The sequence below is a fragment of the Dromiciops gliroides genome, chromosome 6, assembly GCF_019393635.1.
Source record: "Dromiciops gliroides isolate mDroGli1 chromosome 6, mDroGli1.pri, whole genome shotgun sequence".
Classification (NCBI taxonomy): Eukaryota; Metazoa; Chordata; class Mammalia; order Microbiotheria; family Microbiotheriidae; genus Dromiciops; species Dromiciops gliroides.
The window spans coordinates 226,443,651-226,466,351 of NC_057866.1; the positions used below are offsets into that span (position 1 = coordinate 226,443,651).

The 22,701-nt window shown below is 41.0% G+C and overlaps 1 protein-coding gene across 1 annotated transcript in view; it reads right to left on the reverse strand.

Annotated features, from left to right (window-relative positions):
* Window positions 1-318: 318 nt before the first annotated feature.
* MCUB (mitochondrial calcium uniporter dominant negative subunit beta) overlaps window positions 319-22,701 on the reverse strand; it is a 109,341-nt gene continuing 86,958 nt past the window's right edge. Inside the window, exons 2-8 of the mRNA XM_043969644.1 lie at window positions 19,738-19,813; window positions 18,206-18,376; window positions 10,654-10,758; window positions 7,800-7,960; window positions 5,172-5,375; window positions 3,426-3,542; window positions 319-736 (exon numbers count right to left, since the gene is read on the reverse strand). Coding sequence (XP_043825579.1) covers window positions 659-736; window positions 3,426-3,542; window positions 5,172-5,375; window positions 7,800-7,960; window positions 10,654-10,758; window positions 18,206-18,376; window positions 19,738-19,813 — 912 coding nt within the window. The 3' untranslated portion in view covers window positions 319-658. The remainder of the gene's footprint in view (window positions 737-3,425; window positions 3,543-5,171; window positions 5,376-7,799; window positions 7,961-10,653; window positions 10,759-18,205; window positions 18,377-19,737; window positions 19,814-22,701) is intronic.

Genomic DNA, 22,701 nt, shown 5'->3' on the forward strand with positions numbered 1-22,701 from the left:
GTTTTTGTAGAGATTGGAAAAGCAGGTACATAGGTGGAAGTCACTGGTATTTTCTTGATTCGCCTTTTTAGCTGTAATTATTTTCCAAGCAAGTTAACCCTGAAGTTATTTATCTCTCTGGGCCTCTTTCCTTATCTGGAAAATGAGGGAGCTGGACTAGAATGACCAGATCTTAGATAACCAAACACTTGTTCAGTTGTTTTTCAGTCATTTCCAACTTTTCATGACCCTTTTTGGGGTTTTCTTGGCAAAGATCCTAGAGTGGTTTGCCATTTCCTTCTCCAGCTCATTTGGCAGATAAGGAAACTGAGGCAAAGGGGGTTAAGTGACTTTCCCAGGGTCACACTGGTAATAAGTGTCAGAGGCCGGATTTGAACTCAGGAAGATGAGCCTTCCTTTCTCCAGACCTGGCATTCTATCCACTGTGCTACCTAGCTGCCCAGTGTAACAACAGACCCCTCATCAGCTAATTAGAACTGAAAAATCAAAACCTCATAAGATTTAGAATTCAGAATATTTCTATCTTCCAAGAAAAACTTCATTAACTAAAAATGTTTATTTTTTCCTCGTTGAAACATTTAAATCTATAGTAATGGTCATGAAACATCCAGTTCCTAAGACAAACTAGTAAACATTCATAAAATAATAAAAGCAGCTGTTAATTCTTCTCTTTGATTTCCTGGACTGGTAGCCGCAAGTCAAGAGGCTGGCGCAGACGCTGCAGAGACTCTTCAGCCTAAGAAAGTAAAAGGATGGAATAAAAGAATGAGAAACGTAATTGGGCAAACTCAAAATGTCTTTTTCCCTGTCGTGAGACACTGGCTCATCATGGCTGCATTTAACATGTCCCTGGTTTATCTTCAATTCATGATTTGTATAATCAGCTTTTGCTGCTACAGAGGAGAAGCCAAGGGACCTGCAAATCCAGGGCCTCCATTACAGGCCTTCATTTTCCCTCCTTTGTCCCCATCTTACTATCCTGAAAATACACACTGGGTGGCACATGGGAAGTGCTTAATAAATGTTTATTTGACTTGAAAACTGCCATCAACAGAGGCCCACACTTTTTGGGTTACTATGAGTCCTAAAAGGCCATATGGCATAATGCTTGAGTCAGGGAGACCTGGGTTGAAGTCCCACCTGACTCCTTCTGGCTGTGTGACCCTGGGCCAGTCACTTGATCCTGTGCCCCCAACTATGCTCTTTATATTCTTAAATTGTAGAACCAGTGTTGATTTATATTGGTAGAGGAAGCAGACTCACTAGGAATTCCCTACACTAATAAAACCACAGCTTTAGTTTTATTTTTTTCTAGGTCTAGTCTTATTATTATTTTTTTAATCACATAGCAGGAAAAGCAATTGCTACCTTTCTAGGACTAGGATGCAATTCTAATTCAGTGTTGTCTTTCTCCTATAAGGTGTAAATTTTCCCGGCATTAATTTTTTGTTTGAACTTTAAATTTTAAAGGGCCAGTTTGATGACCTTTGGAATTCTCTGCTAGCCAACATAACAGTGTAACACTTCCTAAACACCCTTTTAAGAGTGACTGCAGGGGCAGCTAGATGGCGCAGTGGATAGAGCGCTGGCCCTGGATTCAGGAGTACCTGAGTTCAAATCCAGCCTTAGACACTTAACACTTACTAGCTGTGTGACCCTGGGCAAGTCACTTAACCCCAATTGCCTTACTAAAAAAACAAAAAACAACAACAACAACAACAAAAAAAGAGTGACTGCAAACCTGACTAATGTGGAAATGTTTTTACATGTATAACTTATCTTGAATTGCTTGCGTTCCTCAAAGGGGGTTGAGGAGGGAGGAAGGAAGAACATTTGGAACACAAAGTTTTAAAAATCAATGTTAAAAATTGTTTTTATATGTAATTTGGGAAAAAATAAATTCTAGACAAATGGGGAAAAAACAACTAGTTTTCATGGTGAAGGAGGGAACAGATGGCCTGGGAATCAGAGGTCAAGGAAACGAAATTTCATCCATGTATTTAAGGGAAGTAAGTTTTAGAGGTAAAAATTCTCTGCTGGTCTAAGCCATACATATTTCCTTAGGCTACTGACACTTCAGTAACCCTCCCATCAAAAGCTTTGCCCACTAAGGTGCTTAGAACTATATGAGGAAGATAACATATGTCTTGTATAAGCCTATATCTTATATACCTTTATGTTGCTGCCCCAACCTAGGGGCACACACACAACGAGTGATTAATAAGCATTAATTCAACTGAATTTTTTTTTAAAAAGAGTGACTGTGTAGGGTGGCTAGATGGCACAGTAGATAAAGCACTGGCCCTGGATTCAGGAGTACCTGAGTTCAAATCTGGCCTCAGACACTTGACACTTACTAGCTGTGTGACCCTGGGCAAGTCACTTAACCCCCATTGCCCCGCCAAAAAAAAAAAAAAAAAAGAGTGACTGAATTAAAAGAGCTGGTCAATACTTCATGATTTTGAGATGAAAAGATCAGCCTAGCCGAAGAGTATGGAGGAGCAGGTAGCAGAGAAGGTACTTTATGTATTGCCTGAAAGGAGTGATGAGTTAAGATCACAGTTGTTACTCTGAGCATAAGGAATTTCTTCACTATCATGTTAAGCAAGTGTGCGCCCACTCTCTTCCCTCAGATAGTAGTAAAGTGTGACTCAGGTATAAATACAGACTGGTTTACTCTTGAATTTGCTTATAGTGAGTGCCTGCGATGTTATTATTGCTTTTATTTTATTGTTAAGTAGACAGTTGTATTTAGGATCTAGTGGTTATCATCACTGAGTGGCTGGTTTTATATAAATGGGGCACACCAGTCAATATATTCTTGCATAACAGTTACCCCATGGGACCTAAGAAAGTGTGAATAGAGCCATATGGGGTATTATCTGAGAACTCAGTCTTGTCAGTACAAGGGCAGAATGGGATGAGCAAGCCAAGTGGGTGACCAACCCCGACCCCCCCCCCCCCCGCCCCATGTATACCAGTAGAACCCTAATGCACACATTATGTAAGGAAACACACTGTAAAGTATAAAACATTATATAAATGTGAACTCAAGATAAAACCTATAAAATTCTAAGGAAGATATACTGGTATGGAGCCCCATTTCATATTTCAACATTCATCTTTTTAAAATGGGGGGGAAAAGCAACCTGACTTCATCTGGGAGGAATTTTGAAACCAGAAAGCCAATAACTGGACAATCCTGAGGCAAGGCAGCACAAATCTGGCTTTGAGATACTCAGATAGATACTTTAAAGAAAGATACCGGGGGCAGCTAGGTGGCGCAGTGGATAAAGCACCGGCCCTGGATTCAGGAGTACCTGAGTTCAAATCCAGCCTCAGACACTTGACACTTACTAGCTGTGTGACCCTGGACAAGTCACTTAACCCCCACTGCCCCGCAAAAAAAAAAAAAAGAAAGATACCTCTTCAAGATCCTCTTTTAACTTGTTATATTGTTCCACATCAAAATCCTTCTTCTTCAGTCTTTTGTGGAAGTAGTAGAGGAATTGTCTATCCTTAATGAGTGAGTAAGAATAATCCTAAAAAAAAACAAAAACCCATATATTAATGTACTTCTGACTCCAATTTTGGCTTAATAAATAAACCAAGGGGCATCTAGGTGGCACAGTGGATAAAGCACTGGCCTTGGATTCAGGAGGACCTGAGTTCAAATCCAGCCTCAGACACTTGACACTTAGTAGCTGTGTGACCCTGGGCAAGTCACTTGACTCCAATTGCCTCACCCAAAAAAAAAAAAAACCCAAGGTAGAGAGAATCATCAATGATTTGTGTTGGACATGGCATTTTAAAGCTAACATGTAAAGCAGCAAGGACTACTGGATGAGAGTGCGGGGCTTGGGAGTCAGGAAGATCTGGGATCAAGTTCTGCCTCTGAAATTGACTAGCCGTGTGACCCAGGACAAGTCTTTTCACCTTTACACGACTGAGACAATTGCTGACACACCTGCAGACCTCAGTCATGGCCTCCTCATGCTCCTCAAGTGGTTCAAGTCCCCTACTCTGGTGAGATCACAAAGAACTCTTAGGTAAGAGGAGGGTGTAACATCTGGCATCATTTCAGATCTATGGCTACTTTCCAAGACATACTTGACAACAGAAGCCAACTCTATTTTGGAAAGATTCTGATCAAATGTCTTTATTATTGTGGTATTTTGAACTCCAAGAGCCCCCAGACATCCTCTGGTTCAAGCCCTTCATTTTATCAATGAGGAGCTTGAAGTCCAAAGGGATTGAGCAGCAGAAATGGGATTTGAACCCACTTCCTGAGAGACCAGATGCAGTACTCTTTTTTTTTTTTTTAAGTGAGGCAATTGGGATTAAGTGACTTGCCCAGGGTCACACAGCTAGTAAGTGTTAAGTGTCTGAGGCCGGATTTGAACTCAGGTACTCCTGACTCCAGGGCCGGTACTCTATCCACTGCGCCACCTAGCTGCCCCCAGATGCAGTACTCTTAACCTTATGCTCAACTGCCCCTATTCGATTTTATCGTCAAGTGAAAACATAGAGAAAAGAACTGGAATTAAACTCAACCTTCATGATAGTAATGGGTGGTCTCTTCCTACATGGGCATGGTCCCTTAGGTAATGGAATTGCTTGTAGTTGTTATTGTTGTTGCTATGACTACTATTACTACTAGTATTACAACCACTACCTGCCGCCACCACCTGCACCACAATAACAACAGCTACTAACACTACCACAATAATCACCACCACTGTCCCCACTACAAGTACAATAATAAAAACTACTACTACCACCACAACCACCACCACTACTACTAGCTAGGATTTATATAGTACTTTAAGTTTTGCAAAGTGCTTTATAAATATCTCGTTTGATCTTCATAACAACCCTGGGAAGTAGGTGCTATTATAATCCCCATTTTGCAGATGAGGAAACTGAGTTATGCAGAGGTTAAGTGACTTGCCAAGGATCACACTGCTAGTAAATATCTAAGGCCACATTTGAACTCAGGTCTTCTTGACTCCTGGTCCAGCTCCTCTATGCACTTCGCCACCTATTAAAGTATGAAGGGACAAAAAATTGACAAGCCTATCCAACCACTGATTTAAGCAGTCACTGATTCTGATAATTTATATGAATAGTCTTTCCTAGCCACAAAAAGATTGTCCTATCTGGAGACGCACCTGTCGAGTAAGGAGGAAATAAGCAAAGAATGTCATGGAGCTGCCAAAAGTGATGAAGTAGGTCACAGGTTCCATGATGTCCCAGGAGTACACCCACCATGTGAGCCATGCCAGGATTCCACCTTGAGTGGACATCAAAGCCAGCCCAGTCCACAAGAGTCTGTTGGTTTTGGCCTCTGAGCCAGCTTCAATTTTGGCTTTCAGCTGAGGAAGAAAAAAAAACAATACCTGATTAATCCACTTAGGACTGCAACATCTGCCCCTTTTTGGCACAAACCCATGATTTCACTGGTGATGAGCAATGGTTCCCACTTATTTGTATCATGGTCCAAGGAGTTTGAAACTAAGAATTCTTAATGACACTTCAGAGTAAATAGAATTCTAGGAAACACTCAGTGAAGAAATGCCCTCTGCCAATGCAGATGAGTACCTGTTCTCCAACTTGTGCTAAGAGGATTGGCTGAAGACCTGACAAGTGAAGTTACTTGTCTATTAAATTGTAAGCTCCTTGAGGACAGGCACTGTCTTTGGCCACTCTATGTATTCCTAGCACTTAGCATAGTGCCTGGTGCATAGTAAATGATGGATGGATGGATGGATGGATGGATGGATGGATGGATGGATGGATGGATGGATGGATGGATGGATGACTGAGATGGCCGAGATCCAGGCTGTCCTCGACACAGCAGGGGTGTCAAATACAAAAACAGATCGCTGTGGGCAACATACTGACTTATTTATTTTGTTAAACATTTTCCACTTTCACGTTACTTTGAATCTGACCAAACTCAGGCATTCTGAAGGCACCTCTGGGCTAAATCACTTAAACTTAATCTGACACCTCTTCTGAGATGCTATGAAAGCCCAGAGTGACAACAGATAAAACACTTCCAAATGGATCCATTAAAATGATGGCTTCAAAGAGTAATTCTCCCACCTGTCCACCCACCCCCTGTCAGTGCATTGCAAATATTGTTCCACTTATATCCAACTGTGGGAACACTTTGCACGTAAACTGACATGAACAAGGAAGTGATCGAGGCAGCATCTAAACTGGGCCATGCTGGGCCCTCTGAAGGGACCACAGGGTCAAATGCACTCATGTATCCTTTTACTCCTCCGTTATTTGGAACTCTGGCCAAACCAGGGGAAGAAGAGCACAGGGACAAAACGCAGCGTTTGAGATGGCGAAGAGGCTGGTTATACTTACACTCCGCACCTTTGCCCACACATGGCGCTCCCCTGCCGGGAGTGCTGCCTCTCCTCCCCTCGACCTCCAGCTACTGCTCTTGGTGCCTGAGCTCAGGTTCCCAAACCCTCCAGGTGTTAGTGCCCACCCCTTCCCATCATGCTCTCTCACTTCATATGAATTCTAGACTTATCTATGACCTTACTGGTCTATAAACTCTTCAAGGTTGGGGGCTGTCTTCCTTTGTATCCCCAGCCAATCAGAAGAACAATTATATATGATATTATCCCAGCTAGCTTTATATAGGCCTACTGTGTGCCAGGTGACATAAATATCTCATTGGATCCTCACAGCCACCCTGGAAGACAGGTTATAACTGAGGCAAACAGAGCTCCATAGCTAGCCAGTCAGTGTTTGAGGCTAAATTAGAACTCGGGTCTTTCTGCTTCCAGGCCGGTACTCTATCCACAGCCTCACCTGCTGGACATTGATCGGGCACCTGCTATGTTCCAGGCACCGTGCTGAGTGTTGAGGATTCAAAATAAGGTAAAAGCCTGTTCCTGCTCTCAAGGAGGCCCCTATGAGGTGCAGGGGACATAGCGCCAGGCCTGGAGTCAGGAAGGCTCTCATTTAACTGTCTGCCTCATCTGTAGAATGAGCTGGAGAAGGAGACGGGAAACCCCTCCAGGATCTCTGCCGAGAAAACCCCAGATGAGGTCACCAAGGGTCAGACAGGACTGAAAACGACTGAACCACAACAGTCCTGAGGAGCATCCAGTCTAATGGAAAGAGACAACATGCAAACAACTACATAGAAACAAGTTACAATACCGGATAAATAGGAGATGATCAATAGAGAGCAGGCACTAGAATTAAGAGAGATTGGGAAAGGCTTCTGGTTCCTGACATAGTAGGTGCTTAATAAATACTTATTTATAATTCCTACATCTAGAGCCGGAAGGGAGTTCAGAGGATATCACTAGATGGCTAACCCCCTTACTTTACAGATGAGGAAACTGAGGCACACAGAGTTTAACTGACTTGCCCAAGGTCACATAGCTATCAAATGGCAGAGGCAAGATTTGAACCCAGGTCCTCCTTTGGCCTTGAGAACCATCATGCTTTCCACAACTCCCACACAAGGGAAGAGTCAAGTGAAATGATTTTTTTCTTTGCTAATGTTTTGCTTGTACTGTTTAGCTTCTTAGAAAGCACTGGATTCTCAGGTCTTGATGCTGCTTGTTGGGTTGAGCCCCAAGGGCACCATATTCAGAGCCCCTGAACTGTGGACTGACCAGCTTTGGAAATCATTGCTTGGCTCCCAGGTCTCTCCCGGCTTAGCCAAGCTTGGAGCCCAGGGCAAGGGAGGCCTTCTCTATGAATTCTGATGCTCTTCTGGTATGTCCAGAGAGGATGGCCAAGGGCTGCCCATCACCAACCTCCTCCATGGGCCGCAGCTGTTCCTTCAGCTCCTCAATCTTCTGTAGTAAACTGCGCTCTTTCTTGACCTGATGCTCCTCCACGTGCAGGGCGGTAAAGAGTCTCTGCACCAAGGCCCTGATGTCATCCATGTTGGTCGCGTGCTCGCTACTCAGTCTTTCTGAGAAAAGACACAACAGTGACCACAACTGAGGGGGGAGCAAGTCAGGCCTGACACTCGCTGACAGCCTCAGTCCTTTGCCAGCCAGCTCCTGGACAGGTACTTCAGGTTTTTGCTTTGATATCATCTCCCCTCCCCATCTTTTAAAACAAAGACATGTTTTTATTTATTTATTAGTTTTACCCCTCACAAAGTAATTTATTTTCATTCAGATTTGAAATAACAAGGACACTCACCATTCAAATATAGTTCTATTTTTTTTTTTTTGCGGGGCAATGGGGGTTAAGTGACTTTCCCAGGGTCACACAGCTAGTAAGTGTTAAGTGTCTGAGGCCAGACTTGAACTCAGGTCCTCCTGACTCCAGGGCCGGTGCTCTATCCACTGCGCCACCTAGCCGCCCCTATAGTTCTATTTTTAATTTTTTTAAATCCACATTTTTTTTAGTTTAATTTTCCAATGAGCAAACATTTTCTCTTGCCCCACTGGGGGGAAAACCCTTGTAACAAATAAGCATTTACTTTCTCTCCTTCCCATCATCCTCTCTCCCCAGCTAAAGCTTGTAACACAAAAGATCAGGCGCAGTGAGACAGAGCCAGGCTTGGAGTCAAGAAGACTCATCTTTTTGAGTTCAAATCTAACCTCAGATATTTACTAGCTGTGTGACGCTGGGCGAGTCATTCAACCCTCCCCAACTTTGAAAGGCCCTAATCTTTCCTCCAATTAGAAATCAGATTATCTAATGTTATATATCCTGGTTAATTGTTTCCTTTTGATTATTTTAATCTTTTTTTTATTAATTATTTAATCTTATTTGATTGTTTTTGATGTATAAAAGTCTGTCTCCCCCTGCCCCGTTTTAGGGATACACGCCTAATCTGAGAAGGTCTGCTCCTGGTTTATTAGGCAACTGCCATGCACTGCTAAATAAATCAATATGCTCAGAAGATTGAACCTTTGTTTCCTCAATCATTTCATCTTTCTCCTGCCAAAATATAAATTATGTTGGCTGGTTTACCGAACTGCATTTTTTTTTCTCTCTCTTGTTATTCTTTGTAACAAGAAGTATCTCACTGGGTAAAGTGGAGAGAAGGGGAGTTGTATCCAGAAATAAAAGCAATATGAAGATAACATATCTTTCCCCCCCCGTCTTCAATTAAAAAAAATAGAATAACAAGTACATGGCAATGAAAAGACATTTGGAGGAGCCAAATTAAAAATATGAGCAGGGAACGTTGAGCTTTTTGGCACCTATTACGCTGCTTGATAATACTTGTTAAATTATTTAATTTAATTTAATTACATATTTATGTAATTGTTTTTTAAAAAGCAAACTCAAACACCTCCTCAAAAAGCACACATACATATATACACAAAAGATCTATCATTTTGATGGCTATGGTGGGATAAAGGAGTCAGAGTTGGGACGCTGTAGGCCTGGTGCGAGATAGTAGAGGTAATGGCATCCATGACCAGCAGGGGCCTCAAACCCTTCTTTGGCCAACAGGTATTTAACAAACACTTGGAGTCAAAGTATAATGATGAAATGTCTTTTCACTGTTCAAGGAGCTCACTTAATGTGAGAATCAATATGAATGCCTAATAAGTACAGAAACAAACAAACCTCCAGAGGAAAGAAACCATAGGTTGTGTTGGGATTAAAGGGAAAATCTTAAGAAAGGTGAGGTCTGGGGCAGCTAGGTGGCGCAGTGGATAGAGCACCGGCCCTGGATTCAGGAGGACCTCAGTTCAAATCCAGCCTCAGACACTTGACACTTACTAGCTGTGTGACACTGGGCAAGTCACTTAACCCCCATTGCCCCATCAAAAAAAAAAAGAAAAGAAAAGAAAAAGCGGGCAGCTAGGTGGATAAAGAGCTGGCCCTGGATTCAGGAGGACCTGAGTTCAAATCTGGCCTCAGACACTTGACACTTACTAGCTGTGTGAACCTGGGCAAATCACTTAACCCCAACTGCCCAGCATCTCCCCCCCTAAAAAAAGGGAAAAAAGAAAAAAAAAGAAAAATGAGGTCTGAGCTGAGCTGCAATTTACAGAAGAGGAAGAAAATCTAAGAGAACTCTGAGCATCTCCACCGGAAAGGATTACTGTTGGAAATAATAGGCGCCAGTCAAAGCCTAGGCTTTCAAAGCCAAAGAGGAGGAGCCAGATGACTGGGAGGAGCCAATGTCCGGGCTGAAAGTTCTACAAATACGGATTCTTCTCAGATCTCTTCATCACCAGAAGAACCCAAGGCCCTCCTGCCCCAAGCCCCCCAAACTCAAGGCAAAAATGAAGATTTCTGGATGCTTGTGGCTGTAAGGGCTAAAATTCCAGCTAGTCTGTCTAAAATATCTCATGAATGTTCCGCCAATAAATTATAAGCTTTAGCAAGAGTTTAGACTTTTAAGCATTTATTAAGGAGAATAAGAATTTGGTGAAGACAGAGAGAAAGGCCTAGATTCATCTATCTATAAAAGGGAGAGCACATTTTTAGCTCCACTCTCCACCAGAGTCCAGATGGAAACAAAGCTAGAGCGCCAGACTCGCCCCTTCTTCCTCCCACAAGCAAACATCACTTCCTGACACCAAAGAAAAGCCCCATGGCTAGCCCTCAGACGCCTTCTCCTCATGGCAGAACTTTCCTAAAGTAGCTCTCCAATAGGTGACATCATTCCAATCATTACAGGCTTCTTACCTTTCTTAGGACACTGAACATCATATGTCATATCATTTATCATCAATTTAAAGTTATTCATCAGCAAAATCTCCATCGGGGTTGAAGCTGGAATACTGTTCCCATCTGTAAAAGAGAAAGAGTTCATTGAGTGAAAGCAAAATCAAGTGTCCAGCCTACAGATTTCTCCATAACAGGTACACAGAGAGTGAAATAAATGAATCTGACACAATTACCTTTTGTAATCGCTACCAAGAATGTTGTTTTCATGTCTAATCCAATGCTGACTTCTCATTCTCAGCTGAGATTTGTGCCTGACAATGACAGATGAGGAAAACCAACCCAAAGTAGCGATGCTGACTAAGCAAGGGAGACAGGATAGGCTTTATTCGATGAGGAACTGAAATGTTGTATTTGCTTGGAAGACCTCTGTGCCTGTCTCCTTCCATAGGAGGCATGTGGTATGGTGGAGAGGGAGCTTGAGATCAAATCCCACATGACCTTGGCCAAGTCACTTTAAACCTTTCTGAACCTTGGTTTCCTACTAAGGGATTTTATATCTCTTTAGGTTACTTTTGTCTCAGATCCTATGATCACAATGCTGATGTTTGATGGACCCTTAGATATCTTCTAGTCCCACCTCTTTATTTTAAGTGGTAAAACTGAGGCAGGTGGAGCCAAGATGGCAGAGAGGAAGCAGCAAGCTGCCTGAGCTCTCCTTCTGTTCCCTCAAAAAGAACATTAAATCAAGCCTCTGGACGGATTCTGAAACTACAGAACCTGCAAAGGGACAGAGAGACACAGTCCTCCAACCAGAGATAATTTAGAAGACTTCAGGAAAAGGTCAGTCTGACTGGGGCAAAAGGGAGGCCCAGCGCAGGGCAGCAACCCAGCGCCGAGGGGGTCGGGGCAAGTCAGCAGGAGCTGCAGGCCACAGCTGAACAACTGAGGCCCCTGGAACCTGGTTCAAAAATCGGGTGGCCAAGAAGGACAGTGGAAAAACCTACCTGCACCGGCCGAGAGGGCCACGAACGGGTCAGGCGGGATTAGGCGCGAGATCGGGCGCCTGGCTGGCCGAGCATAACCAGACAGGAAGTGCAGGGCAGGGGATCTCCACACACCACAAAGGCCTCAGAGTAAAAAGCTGGTCACACAGCACCTATACCCCCGCACAAGAAGCCCAAAACAGGGACCAGGTGCCCCCAGAGCAGACCTCAACTTAAAAAATAAATAAATAAGCTGCAATAATGAGTAAGAAGCAAAAAAGAGCCCTCTCCATTGAGAGCTTCTGTATCAATAGGGAAGAAGCAAACACAAACTCAGATGAGGACAATAGCCTCAAATTGCCTACATCTGAAGCCTCACGAGGGAAGGTGAATTGGTCTCAAGAACAAAAAGCCTTCCTGGAAGAGCTCAAAAAGGATTTTAAAAATCAATTGAGAGAGGTAGAAGAAAAAATGGGGAGAGAAATGAAAGCAAAACAAGAAAACTATGAAAAAAGGATCAGCAGCTTAGAAAAGGAAGCACATAATTTCACTGAAGAAAACAAAGCCTTAAAAAATTCATTTGGCCAAATGGAAAAAAAGGTGCATAATCTCATTGAAGAAAACAATGCCTTAAAAAATTAACTTGGTCAAATGGAAAAAAAGGTGCATAATCTCACTGAAGAAAACAATACCTTAAAAAATCCATCTGGCCAAATGGAAAAAAAGGTTCATAATCTCACTGAAGAAAACAATGCCTTAAAAATTAAAATGGGACAGTTGGAAGATAAGGAATCCATGAGACACCGGGAATCAGTCAAGCAGAATCAAAAAAATGAAAAAAATAGAAGAAAATGTGAAATGCATCATTGGAAAGACAACTGATCTGGAAAACAGATCGAGGAGAGACAATCTGAGAATCACTGGACTGCCTGAAAGCCATGACCAGAAAAAGAATCTAGACACTATATTCCAGGAAATTATTAAGGAGAACTGCCCTGATATCATAGAATCAGAGGATAAAATCATCATTGAAAGAATCCACCGATCACCTCCTGAAAGAGACCCCAAAAGGAAAACTCCAAGGAATATTGTAGTCAAATTCCAGAATTATCAGGTGAAGGAGAAAATACTCCAAGCAGCCAGAAAGAAGCAATTTAAATATCATGGAGCCACAGTCAGGATTGCTCAGGACCTGGCAGCTTCAACATTAAAGGACCGCAAGGCTTGGAATATGCTATTCCGGAAGGCAAAGAAGCTTGGATTGCAGCTGAGAATCTATTACCCAGCAAAAATGTGCATTTTCTTTCAGGGGAAAAGATGGACATTTAATGACATTGTGGACTTTCAATCTTTCCTGGTGAAAAGACCAGAACTGAATAGAAAATTCTATCTCAACATACAAGACTCAAGAGAAGTTTAAAAAGGTAAACAGAGGGGGAAAAAAAAAAGGTTACCCTATTAGGTTAAACTGTTTATATCCCTACACAGAAAGGTAATACTCATAACTCTTAAGAACTGTAAATGTATTTGGGCAGAGAGAAGGGCTTTACATAGAGGGTATAAATATAAATTATCTTTGATGTGATGATACAAAAAAGAATTAAGGGGTTAAAAAGGGAGTCTATGGGGAGGAGAGGAAAGGGGAGGTGGAATGGGATGAATTATATTATATGAAGAGGTGGAAAAAAAAGCCTATTACAATAGAGGGAAAGAAAGGAGGGGGGAACATTGTTTCAACCCTATTCTCATTAGATTTGATTCAAAGAGGGAATAACATATACGATCATTGGGATAAAGAAACTTAACTCATTCTTTAGGGAAGCAAAAGGGGAAGGGAAAGGGGGGACTGATAGGAGGACAAAAGCAAGGGAGAAAAGGGTAAAGAAAAGAGAGGGGGGTGATAAAAAGGGAGGGCAGATTGGGGGAGGCAGGGGTAAGAAGTAAAACGTCGGTGAGAAGGAATAGGGTGAAAGAAGGGAAAAGTACAAAGAGGGTAAATAGGATGGAAGGGAATAGACAGTCAGTAATAATAACTGTGAATGTGAATGGGATGAACTCTGCTATAAAACGGAAGCAAATTGCAAAGTGGATTAAAAGCCAGAATCCTACAATATGCTGTTTACAAGAAACACATTTGAAGCAGAGAGATACACATAGAGTAAAGGTAAAAGGCTGGAGCAGAATATATTATGCCTCAGCTAAAGTAAAAAAAGCAGGGGTAGTAATCCTTATCTCAGACAAAGCGCAGGCAAAAATAGATCTCATTAAAAGAGATAAGGAAGGAAATTACATCTTGCTTAAAGGTACTATAGATAATGAAGTAATATCAATATTAAATATGTATGCGCCAAGTGGTATAGCATCCAGGTTCTTAGAAGAGAAGTTAAATGAGTTACAAGAGGAATTAGACAGTAATACTATACTAGTGGGGGATCTGAATCTCCCCCTCTCAGAATTAGATAAATCGGTAGCCGAAAAATAAATAAGAAAGAAGTGAAAGAGGTGAATAGATTACTAGAAAAGTTAGACATGATAGATGTCTGGAGAAAATTGAATGGGGATAGAAAGGAATATACCTTTTTCTCAGCAGTACATGGCACATTTTCAAAAATTGACCATGTATTAGGGCACAAAAACATCATAGTCAAATGTAGAAAGGCAGAAATAGTAAATGCATCCTTCTCAGATCATGATGCAATAAAAATTACATGTAAGAAAGAGCCAGGGAAAAGTAGAATGAAAATCAATTGGAAACTAAAGAATTTCATTCTAAAGAATGAATGGGCCAAACAAGAAATCATAGAAAACAATCAATAACTATATCCAAGAGAATGACAATAATGAGACAACATACCAAAATCTATGGGATGCAGCCAAAGCAGTGCTTAGAGGAAAATTTATAGCTCTAAATGCTTACATGAATAAAAAAGAGAAAGAGGAGATTAATGAACTGGGCATGCAACTTAAAAAGCTAGAAAAATAACAAATTAGAAATCCCCAATTAGACACTAAATTAGAGATCCTGAAAATTAAAGGAGAAATTAATAAGATTGAAAGCAAAAAAACTATAGAATTAATCAATAAAACTAAGAGCTGGTTTTATGAAAAAACCAATAAAATAGATAAAATATTGGTTAATTTGATTAAAAAAAAGAAAGAAGAAAACCAAATTACCAGTATCAAAAATGAAAAGGGTGATGTTACCACCAATGAAGTGGAAATTAAATCAATAATTAGGAATTATTTTGCCCAACTGTATGCCAATAAATTTGACAATCTAAATGAAATGGATGAATATTTACAAAAATACAAACTGCCCAGGTTAACTGAAGAGGAAATAAAATCCTTAAATAAACCCATATTAGAAAAAGAAATTGAACAAGCCATTAATGAACTCCCTAAGAAAAAATCCTCAGGGCCAGATGGGTTTACGGGTGAATTCTACCAAACATTTAAAGAACAATTAATTCCAATATTATACAAATTATTTGGAAAAATAGGTGAAGAAGGAGTTCTACCAAATTCATTTTATGACACAAATATGGTGGTGATACCAAAACCAGGCAAAGCAAAAACAGAGAAAGAAAATTATAGACCAATTTCCCTAATGAATATTGATGCTAAAATCTTAAATAAGATATTAGCAAGGAGATTACAGCAAGTGATCACCAGGATAATACACTATGACCAGGTGGGATTTATACCAGGAATGCAGGGCTGGTTCAACATTAGGAAAACTATTAACATAATCAACCACATCAATAAGAAAACCAACCAAAATCATATGATTATCTCAACAGATGCAGAGAAAGCTTTTGACAAAGTACAACACCCATTCCTAATAAAAACACTAGAGAGTTTAGGAATAAGTGGAGCTTTCCTTAGAATAATAAACAGTATCTACCTAAAGCCATCAGCAAGTATTATATGCAATGGAGATAAATTAGAGGCCTTCCCAATAAGATCAGGGGTGAAACAGGGATGTCCATGATCACCCCTATTATTTAATATTGTCCTAGAAATGTTAGCTTTAGCAATCAGAGAAGAGAAAGGAATTAAAGGAATTAGAATAGGCAAGGAGGAAACAAAACTATCACTCTTTGCAGATGATATGATGGTATACTTAAAGAATCCTAGAGAATCAACTCAAAAATTACTTGAAACAATTAACAACTTTAGCAAAGTAGCAGGATATAAAATAAATCCACATAAATCATCAGCATTTCTATACATGACCAACAAAGTCCAGCAGCAAGAGATAGAAAGAGAAATTCAATTTAAAGTAACAGTAGATAATATAAAATACTTGGGAGTCTACTTGCCAAGACAAACCCAGGAACTCTATGAACACAACTACCAAACACTCTTCACACAAATCAAATCAGATCTAAATAATTGGAAAGATATCAATTGCTCATGGATAGGCAGAGCTAATATAGTAAAAATGACAATACTGCCTAAATTAATTTACTTATTCAGTGCCATACCAATCAGACTACCTAAAAATTATTTTATAGAGCTAGAACAAAATTCATCTGGAAAAACAAAAAATCAAGAATATCCAGGGAAATAATGAAAAAAAAAAATCACAGGAAGGTGGGTTAGCAGTACCAAACCTGGAGCTTTACTATAAAGCGGCAGTCATCAAAACTATCTGGTACTGGCTAAAAAATAGAGTGGTAGATCAATGGAATAGGCTAGGCTCAGGAAATACGGGTGTACTTCCCATCCCACTCAATTGCTCTGATTTTTTCTCTTATAACAGGATTAATGCAGAAATAGGATTAATGTTATTATGTGTATATATATGTGTGTGTATAGATATCTATATCTATATAGATATATAGATATAACCTATATCAGATTACCTGCTGTCTAGGGGAGGGGGGAGGGAGGGAGAAAAATCTGAAATTGTAAAGCTTGTATAAACAAAAGTTGAGAACTATTTTTACATGTAATAAAAAAAATAAAATACCTTATATGTAAAAAAAAAAAAAAAGAGGTAAAACTGAGACCCATCAAGGTGGAGTGATTTTCCTGAACCAAATGTACTCTAGATGGTTAAAAAAAACCAAACTAGCAGCTTTATTAAACCATGAACAAAGATCTTCTGAAGTTTCTCTACCCTCTTTATCACCTGCAGGAGTTAAGTAATATATGGAGAAAGGTTAATGGAATATTATTTACATGCTCACCATTCACTTGACTGAATGACAACAGACCCAAGAAGGTTACTTCAAAGATGTGCACAATGATGGAAAGCTGTCACTCTTGAGTTACAACATTCAAGGCACCTTGCCCCTCTGCCGACACTTGTGTTTTGTTCTTCCAAGGAGGCAGGAAGTCAAGTCTGCACCTGCCTCCTTTTGGACCAGCTGGTTTCCTGTTTGTCTGCCTTGGGTGAGATTATTATACCCTCAAACTGACAAAGTACTCAACTGTTAGCCCACACAATGGATAAAAGAAAAAATGCAGTAGGCTCAAAACACCAATTTCAAGCATAAATTAAATACGGAGGCAGACACCCTGACCATGTGGCCTTAAAAAAACCCTGTGATCTTTTCATCTAACTTTGCAAGAGACAATAAAAACATTTCCATTTAAACAAGTTCCAACAGCCCTTTCAAAATGATCTCACTATAGAAAGGAATAGTTTGAATACGATTTATGGAGTATGTTAGTGTATTACCCCATCTGCAAAATCGCAAGAAAGCTCTTTTAAGGAATCAAGAATTAATTTTTTTTTTTTTTTGGCGGTGCAATGGGGGTTAAGTGACTTGCCCAGGGTCACACAGCTAGTAAGTGTCAAGTATCTGAGGCCGGATTTGAACTCAGGTACTCCTGAATCCAGGGCCAGTGCTCTATCCACTGCGCCACCTAGCCACCCCAACAATTAGTTTTTAAAATTGTATTTCCTCTTCAGGAGAATGCAATGTATCAACAAGGAGCTTGTTCTTAGTTCAAACCCATAGTAAATTAAAGTGTAATCTGAAAAATGTTCAATATTTTTCAACATATTGATTGATTTTGCTGAAATTTCTCTCTTTTTTAATTTAACTATTGTTTAACGGGATGGCTCTCTAGGAGAGTGATATAGGGAAAACAATCGAGGCAAAGTTAGAGATGCTAGGACTCGAATGCAGATCTTCCTGAGCTCAAAAGGCAAGTCATTCTTCTCCCATTAGGCATATAAAAATGACTCATTTCACAAGAGTTAACCACCAGCCCTGCCCTTCTGCTATATACTTCCTGACCAAACACTATTTTTGCACTCTAGTTAAAAGAAAGAAAAGATTAATAACCAAGTCTGCATTTTGATTCTGCGTCAAGAACTTTAATCAGTGAAACCTTAATTTTATTTTCTAACGATTCAAGGATTGTTGCCCAGTTTATAACTAAAAAAAAAAAAAACAAAAAAGAAAAAGAAAAAGTGTTCAAGAGATGATGATGATGATGTGAAAGGCTTGGAAAGAGCCCCCCCCCCCCTTTTTCTCTCTGTGGAAAAGCAGAGAACCAAAATGAAGTTTGGGAGGCAGGGAGTGAGGAGAAGACAGGGGAGTTAGGCACAACTGAAGGTTAATAAATACCTGTGGTGAAGACAGCTGCAGTTCGAATACCTCTATCCTCATTCTGAATGTCCTGAAGGAATGAACCAACTGTGGTTAACATGGGTTTGATTGTAAAACGACAGCGCTCCTGCCTTGATGGCAAAGTTAGGGTTATCAAAGGAAGACCACATCTGTAATTAATGACCACCTCTGTTAAAGAAAGGGAAAAAAAAGCCAAATTACAATGTGGGATGGGACAAGGTATTTCTTTTTTTTTTTTTTAGTGAGGCAATTGAGGCCAAGTGACTTGCCCAGGGTCACACAGCTAGTAAGTGTTAAGTGTCTGAGGCCGGATCCGAACTCAGGTATTCCTGACTCCAGGGCCGGTGCTCCATCCACTGTGCCACCTAGCTGCCCCTGGGACAAGGTATTTCAAAGCTACTTCTTCCTTTCTGGAGAAAAGCAACAGGTACTGAAATTAAGAGAAAACTATAACTTTTATTTCTGCACTCATTCTAGAATCTTAGGATTCCACTTAGGATTTTAAGCTTTTTGAAGACAGAGATGGTTTTTGCCTTTTTTCTTCATCCCCCAGTACACCATCCAGTGCCCGGTACATAGTAAGTGCTTAATAAATGCGTGTTGATGGACCAAATGGCATTTTGTACTCCACTGAAGCTTGCTCAGCTTATACTATATGTAGCTATTTACAGTAAATGTCTTATTTCCTCTACTCAACTATTGTCAAAAAGGAAAAACAAATACAATTCCACATACTTATGGGCAGCTAGGTGGTACAGTGGATAAAGCACCTGCCCTGGATTCAGGAGGACCTGAGTTCAAATCCGGCTTCAGACACTCGACACTTACTAGCTGTGTGACCCTGGGCAAGTCACTTAACTCTCAATATCCCATAAAAAAAGAAAGAAAAGAAAAAAAAAGAAATACAATTCAACTGTCATCAAGTCAAAAAGCATTTATGAAGCACTTATTATGTACCAGGCACTGCAGGAAGCATTCAGCACACTGAAAAAAAAAAAAAAGGCCCCAAACCCCAGCATCTGCCCTCAGGGAGCTCACTTTCTAATACAGGAGGCATGCAAACTAAGCAGATAGATGAGATAGCCAGCTCTGAGAAATGCAGGAATTAACAGCTGGGAGAGAACCCCCATGGGATTTGAGCTGAGTCTTAAAAGAAAACAAGGAGACTAAGCTGAGAAGGCAGAGCATCCCAGGCATGGGGCAGGGACATGCGGCGTCCGGGGCAGACCCGGGGAGTCACATACAAGGAGTCTGGGAAGGGAAGAAGGGGCCAGGTTAGGACGAGATTTAACTGCCCAACGAGAAGTTCACACACACACACACACACACACACACACACACACACACACACACACGTGTGTATGCAAGTAAATCAAAAGAACCTTGGAGGTCAATGGAAGCCGGGGAGCTCACTGAAGGGTGGTGGCGTAGTCAGACCCAACCTGCTTTACTAGAAATTGAAATCCATGGCTGCGACTTTCTTTGAAAGTGCCAAATCAAAAAATCAAAGAAGACGGTGACAGACTTACCATCAGATGGCACCAGCACACCATAATGGCGTGATGGATGGTACTTCCTATTTCCAGTTGGCCTCACCCACAGAATCTGGAAGAAAAGAGAGAAACTTTGACCGGGCACCTTTCTATCAGGAGTCAAGAGACTCATTAACACTGGATTCAGGAGAAGCATTTATTAAGCACCTGCTATGTTCCAAGGCACTGCTCTAGGTGGCAGAGATATAAAGACATTAAATAGTACCTGCCTTCAAAAAGCTGATGTTCTCCTGGAGGAGTAAATTACTCAAGCCTACACGAGTTTCCAAACTGGTTTCCCTCATGCCACATCTCTTCTTTCGAAGGAAGAGTCCTACAAAGTGCTGTGGTTCATGTAATTCCCTCCTTGAGAAATCTTTAATGAGTCATCTTCCTCTTCAACATCGTCCTCAATACTATGCGCCAGGCCCTGTGCTCAGCACTTTACAAACATCTCATTTGATGCTCACAACAACCCTGGGAGGTAGGCTCTATTATTATCCCCATTTTACAGGTGAGGAAACAGAGGCAGACAGAGGGGAAATGACTTGTTGACTCTATACGTGACGACTATATTGGGAGCTAGGTGGTGCAAGTGGATGGAGTGCTGAGCTTGCAGTCAGCAAGACCCGAGTTCAAATCCAGTCTCAGAAACTTACTAGCTGTACGAACCTGAAAGAATCACTTAACTCCTATTTTCCTCACTTTCCTCATCTGTAAAATGAAGATAATAGCACCTACCTCCCAGGATTGTTGTGAAGATCAAATAAAAATCGTAAATCGCTCAGCCCAGTGCACAGCAAGTTCGCTATCATCGTTATTATCAATGATAAGCAATCTGGGTTGCAGTGAGGGTCAAATGAGATAAAATTTGCAAAACACTTCAGGGCCCAGATCAGGCAAGTTAAATAAAAGCTTGTTCCCTTTCTCCCTTACTATACACTGTGCATAAATGAATAAATGAATGATCCCTCAGTGGAGGGAGCACTTCATTTGAGAACCATCCCCACCATTGCAGATTGCAAGCACTCCGTGCCTTTATAAAATCACAGATGAGGGGCAGCTAGGTGCTGCAGTGGATAGAGCACCGGCCCTGGAGTCAGGAGGACCTGAGTTCAAATCCGGCCTCAGACACTTAACACTTACTAGCTGTGTGACCCTGGGCAAGTCACTTCCCTGATGTTTTCCTCAGTTTCTTCATCTGTAAAATGAGGAGATGGGACAGTTGGCCTCCAAGGTCTCTTCCAGCTCTAGATCTATGATTCCAACTCTTTGGGCCTCAGTTTCTTCATTTGCACAATGATAGTTGGCATCGGATTTAGAGCTAGAAAGCCACAGTGATTTCTTTAAAAACCAAAACACTTCTGAGGAGGAATAGGAAAAGAGAAGAGAGAGGAAACGTCACGGGAAGGGACCGGGGTGGAGGGAAAGAGTTAGGATGATCGATTATAATGGCAAAACACATGGTGCCTACTTTGCTGGGCTCTTATGAAGAAAACTCTCTGTCAAGCTTAAGGTACTGTATACAGGTTATGATGAACAGGATACTGTCAGAATAACCTGGAGAGACCCACATGAACTGAAGCAGAGTGAAATGTACTGTATACAAAATAACAGCCATAGTGGGGGATGATCTGCTGGGAAGCATGTGATGATTTTCAGCAAGGCAATGATCCAAAACAACCCTGAAGGACTTATGAAGATGGCAGCCCATCTGCAGAGAAAGAACTGATAGTATCTGAAAACAGATGGAAACACATCTTAAATTTTGTTTTTCTTTTCCTCTTTGACAATTCCTTAATCTGAAGTTTTAGGGTTTTTTGACTATTTTCTCTCACAACTAGCTAACATGGGAATTTTTCCATGACTACTCATGTATAACTTATTTTGAATTGCTTGAGTTCTTGTGGGTGGGGGGTGCGAATGGAGGGGGGAGGAAGAGAAGTTGGAACACAAAGTTTTTAAAAAATTGATGTTAAAATTTTGTTTTTACATATATTTTGGAAAATAAAAGTCTATTAAAAAAAACAAACAAAAAACCTAAGACTGTCATTCCCGATGGACAAACATCAGATGCAAATAACTGGGGCAGAGATTCTCCAAGCGTCAACAACAATCTTCAGAGCGAGCTCCCCACAGGAGTACTTAACGCGATCAGGAAGTAAATGAAAAAGAAAGAGAAATGGCTGCACTGACCATCCAGGAGAATTGATTCTTCATCCCAACCCCAGCCAGAAAGCTTCGGTCTTTCAAAGAAACTGAAAATAGCCCCTAATAGCCCCATTATGGGACTAATTCCTGAGCAGAGACAATCAGTTCGGCCACCCTCAAGCGTTCTGATCTTCCTAACCAAAGACAAAGGCAAAGAGCCAAATCAATAGTGTAGTGGTTCTTATACCTCAATCATAATGAATCCAATTTTTAATTGCCAACTTCTCCCTATTGCTATGGATGTATAGGTGGTGGAGTGGATAGAGCATTGGGCCTGGAATCAGAAAGACCAGAGTTGAAATATGGGCTCAGACACTTAAGAGCTACGTGACCCTGGACAAGTCACTTAATCCTATGTGCTTCAGTTTCCTCATCTGTCAAATAAGCTGGAGAAGGAAATGGCAAATCACTCCACTAGCTTTGCCATGAAAACCCCGAATATGGTCATGGAGTTGAACATAAGTGAAACGACTGACCAACAACCCCATTACCATCTGAATGTTATATCTGCGGGATGGAAAAGGGAGAAAGGCAGGCCTGGGGTTAAGGGGTCTATTCAAAATAGGACTTTGACAGAGTAAAACCTGGAATTCTAAGTTGGACAGACCTGGCACTAAATAATTAGAAGAAGCCACAAAAAGAATCTGGAAGTGGTTTGGGTTAAGTAAGATCTGTACAGTGTGAAGCCGACTTGATTGACGGATGTATGGACGAGGCTTGACTAAAGCCAGGGTTGCTAGACAATACTTA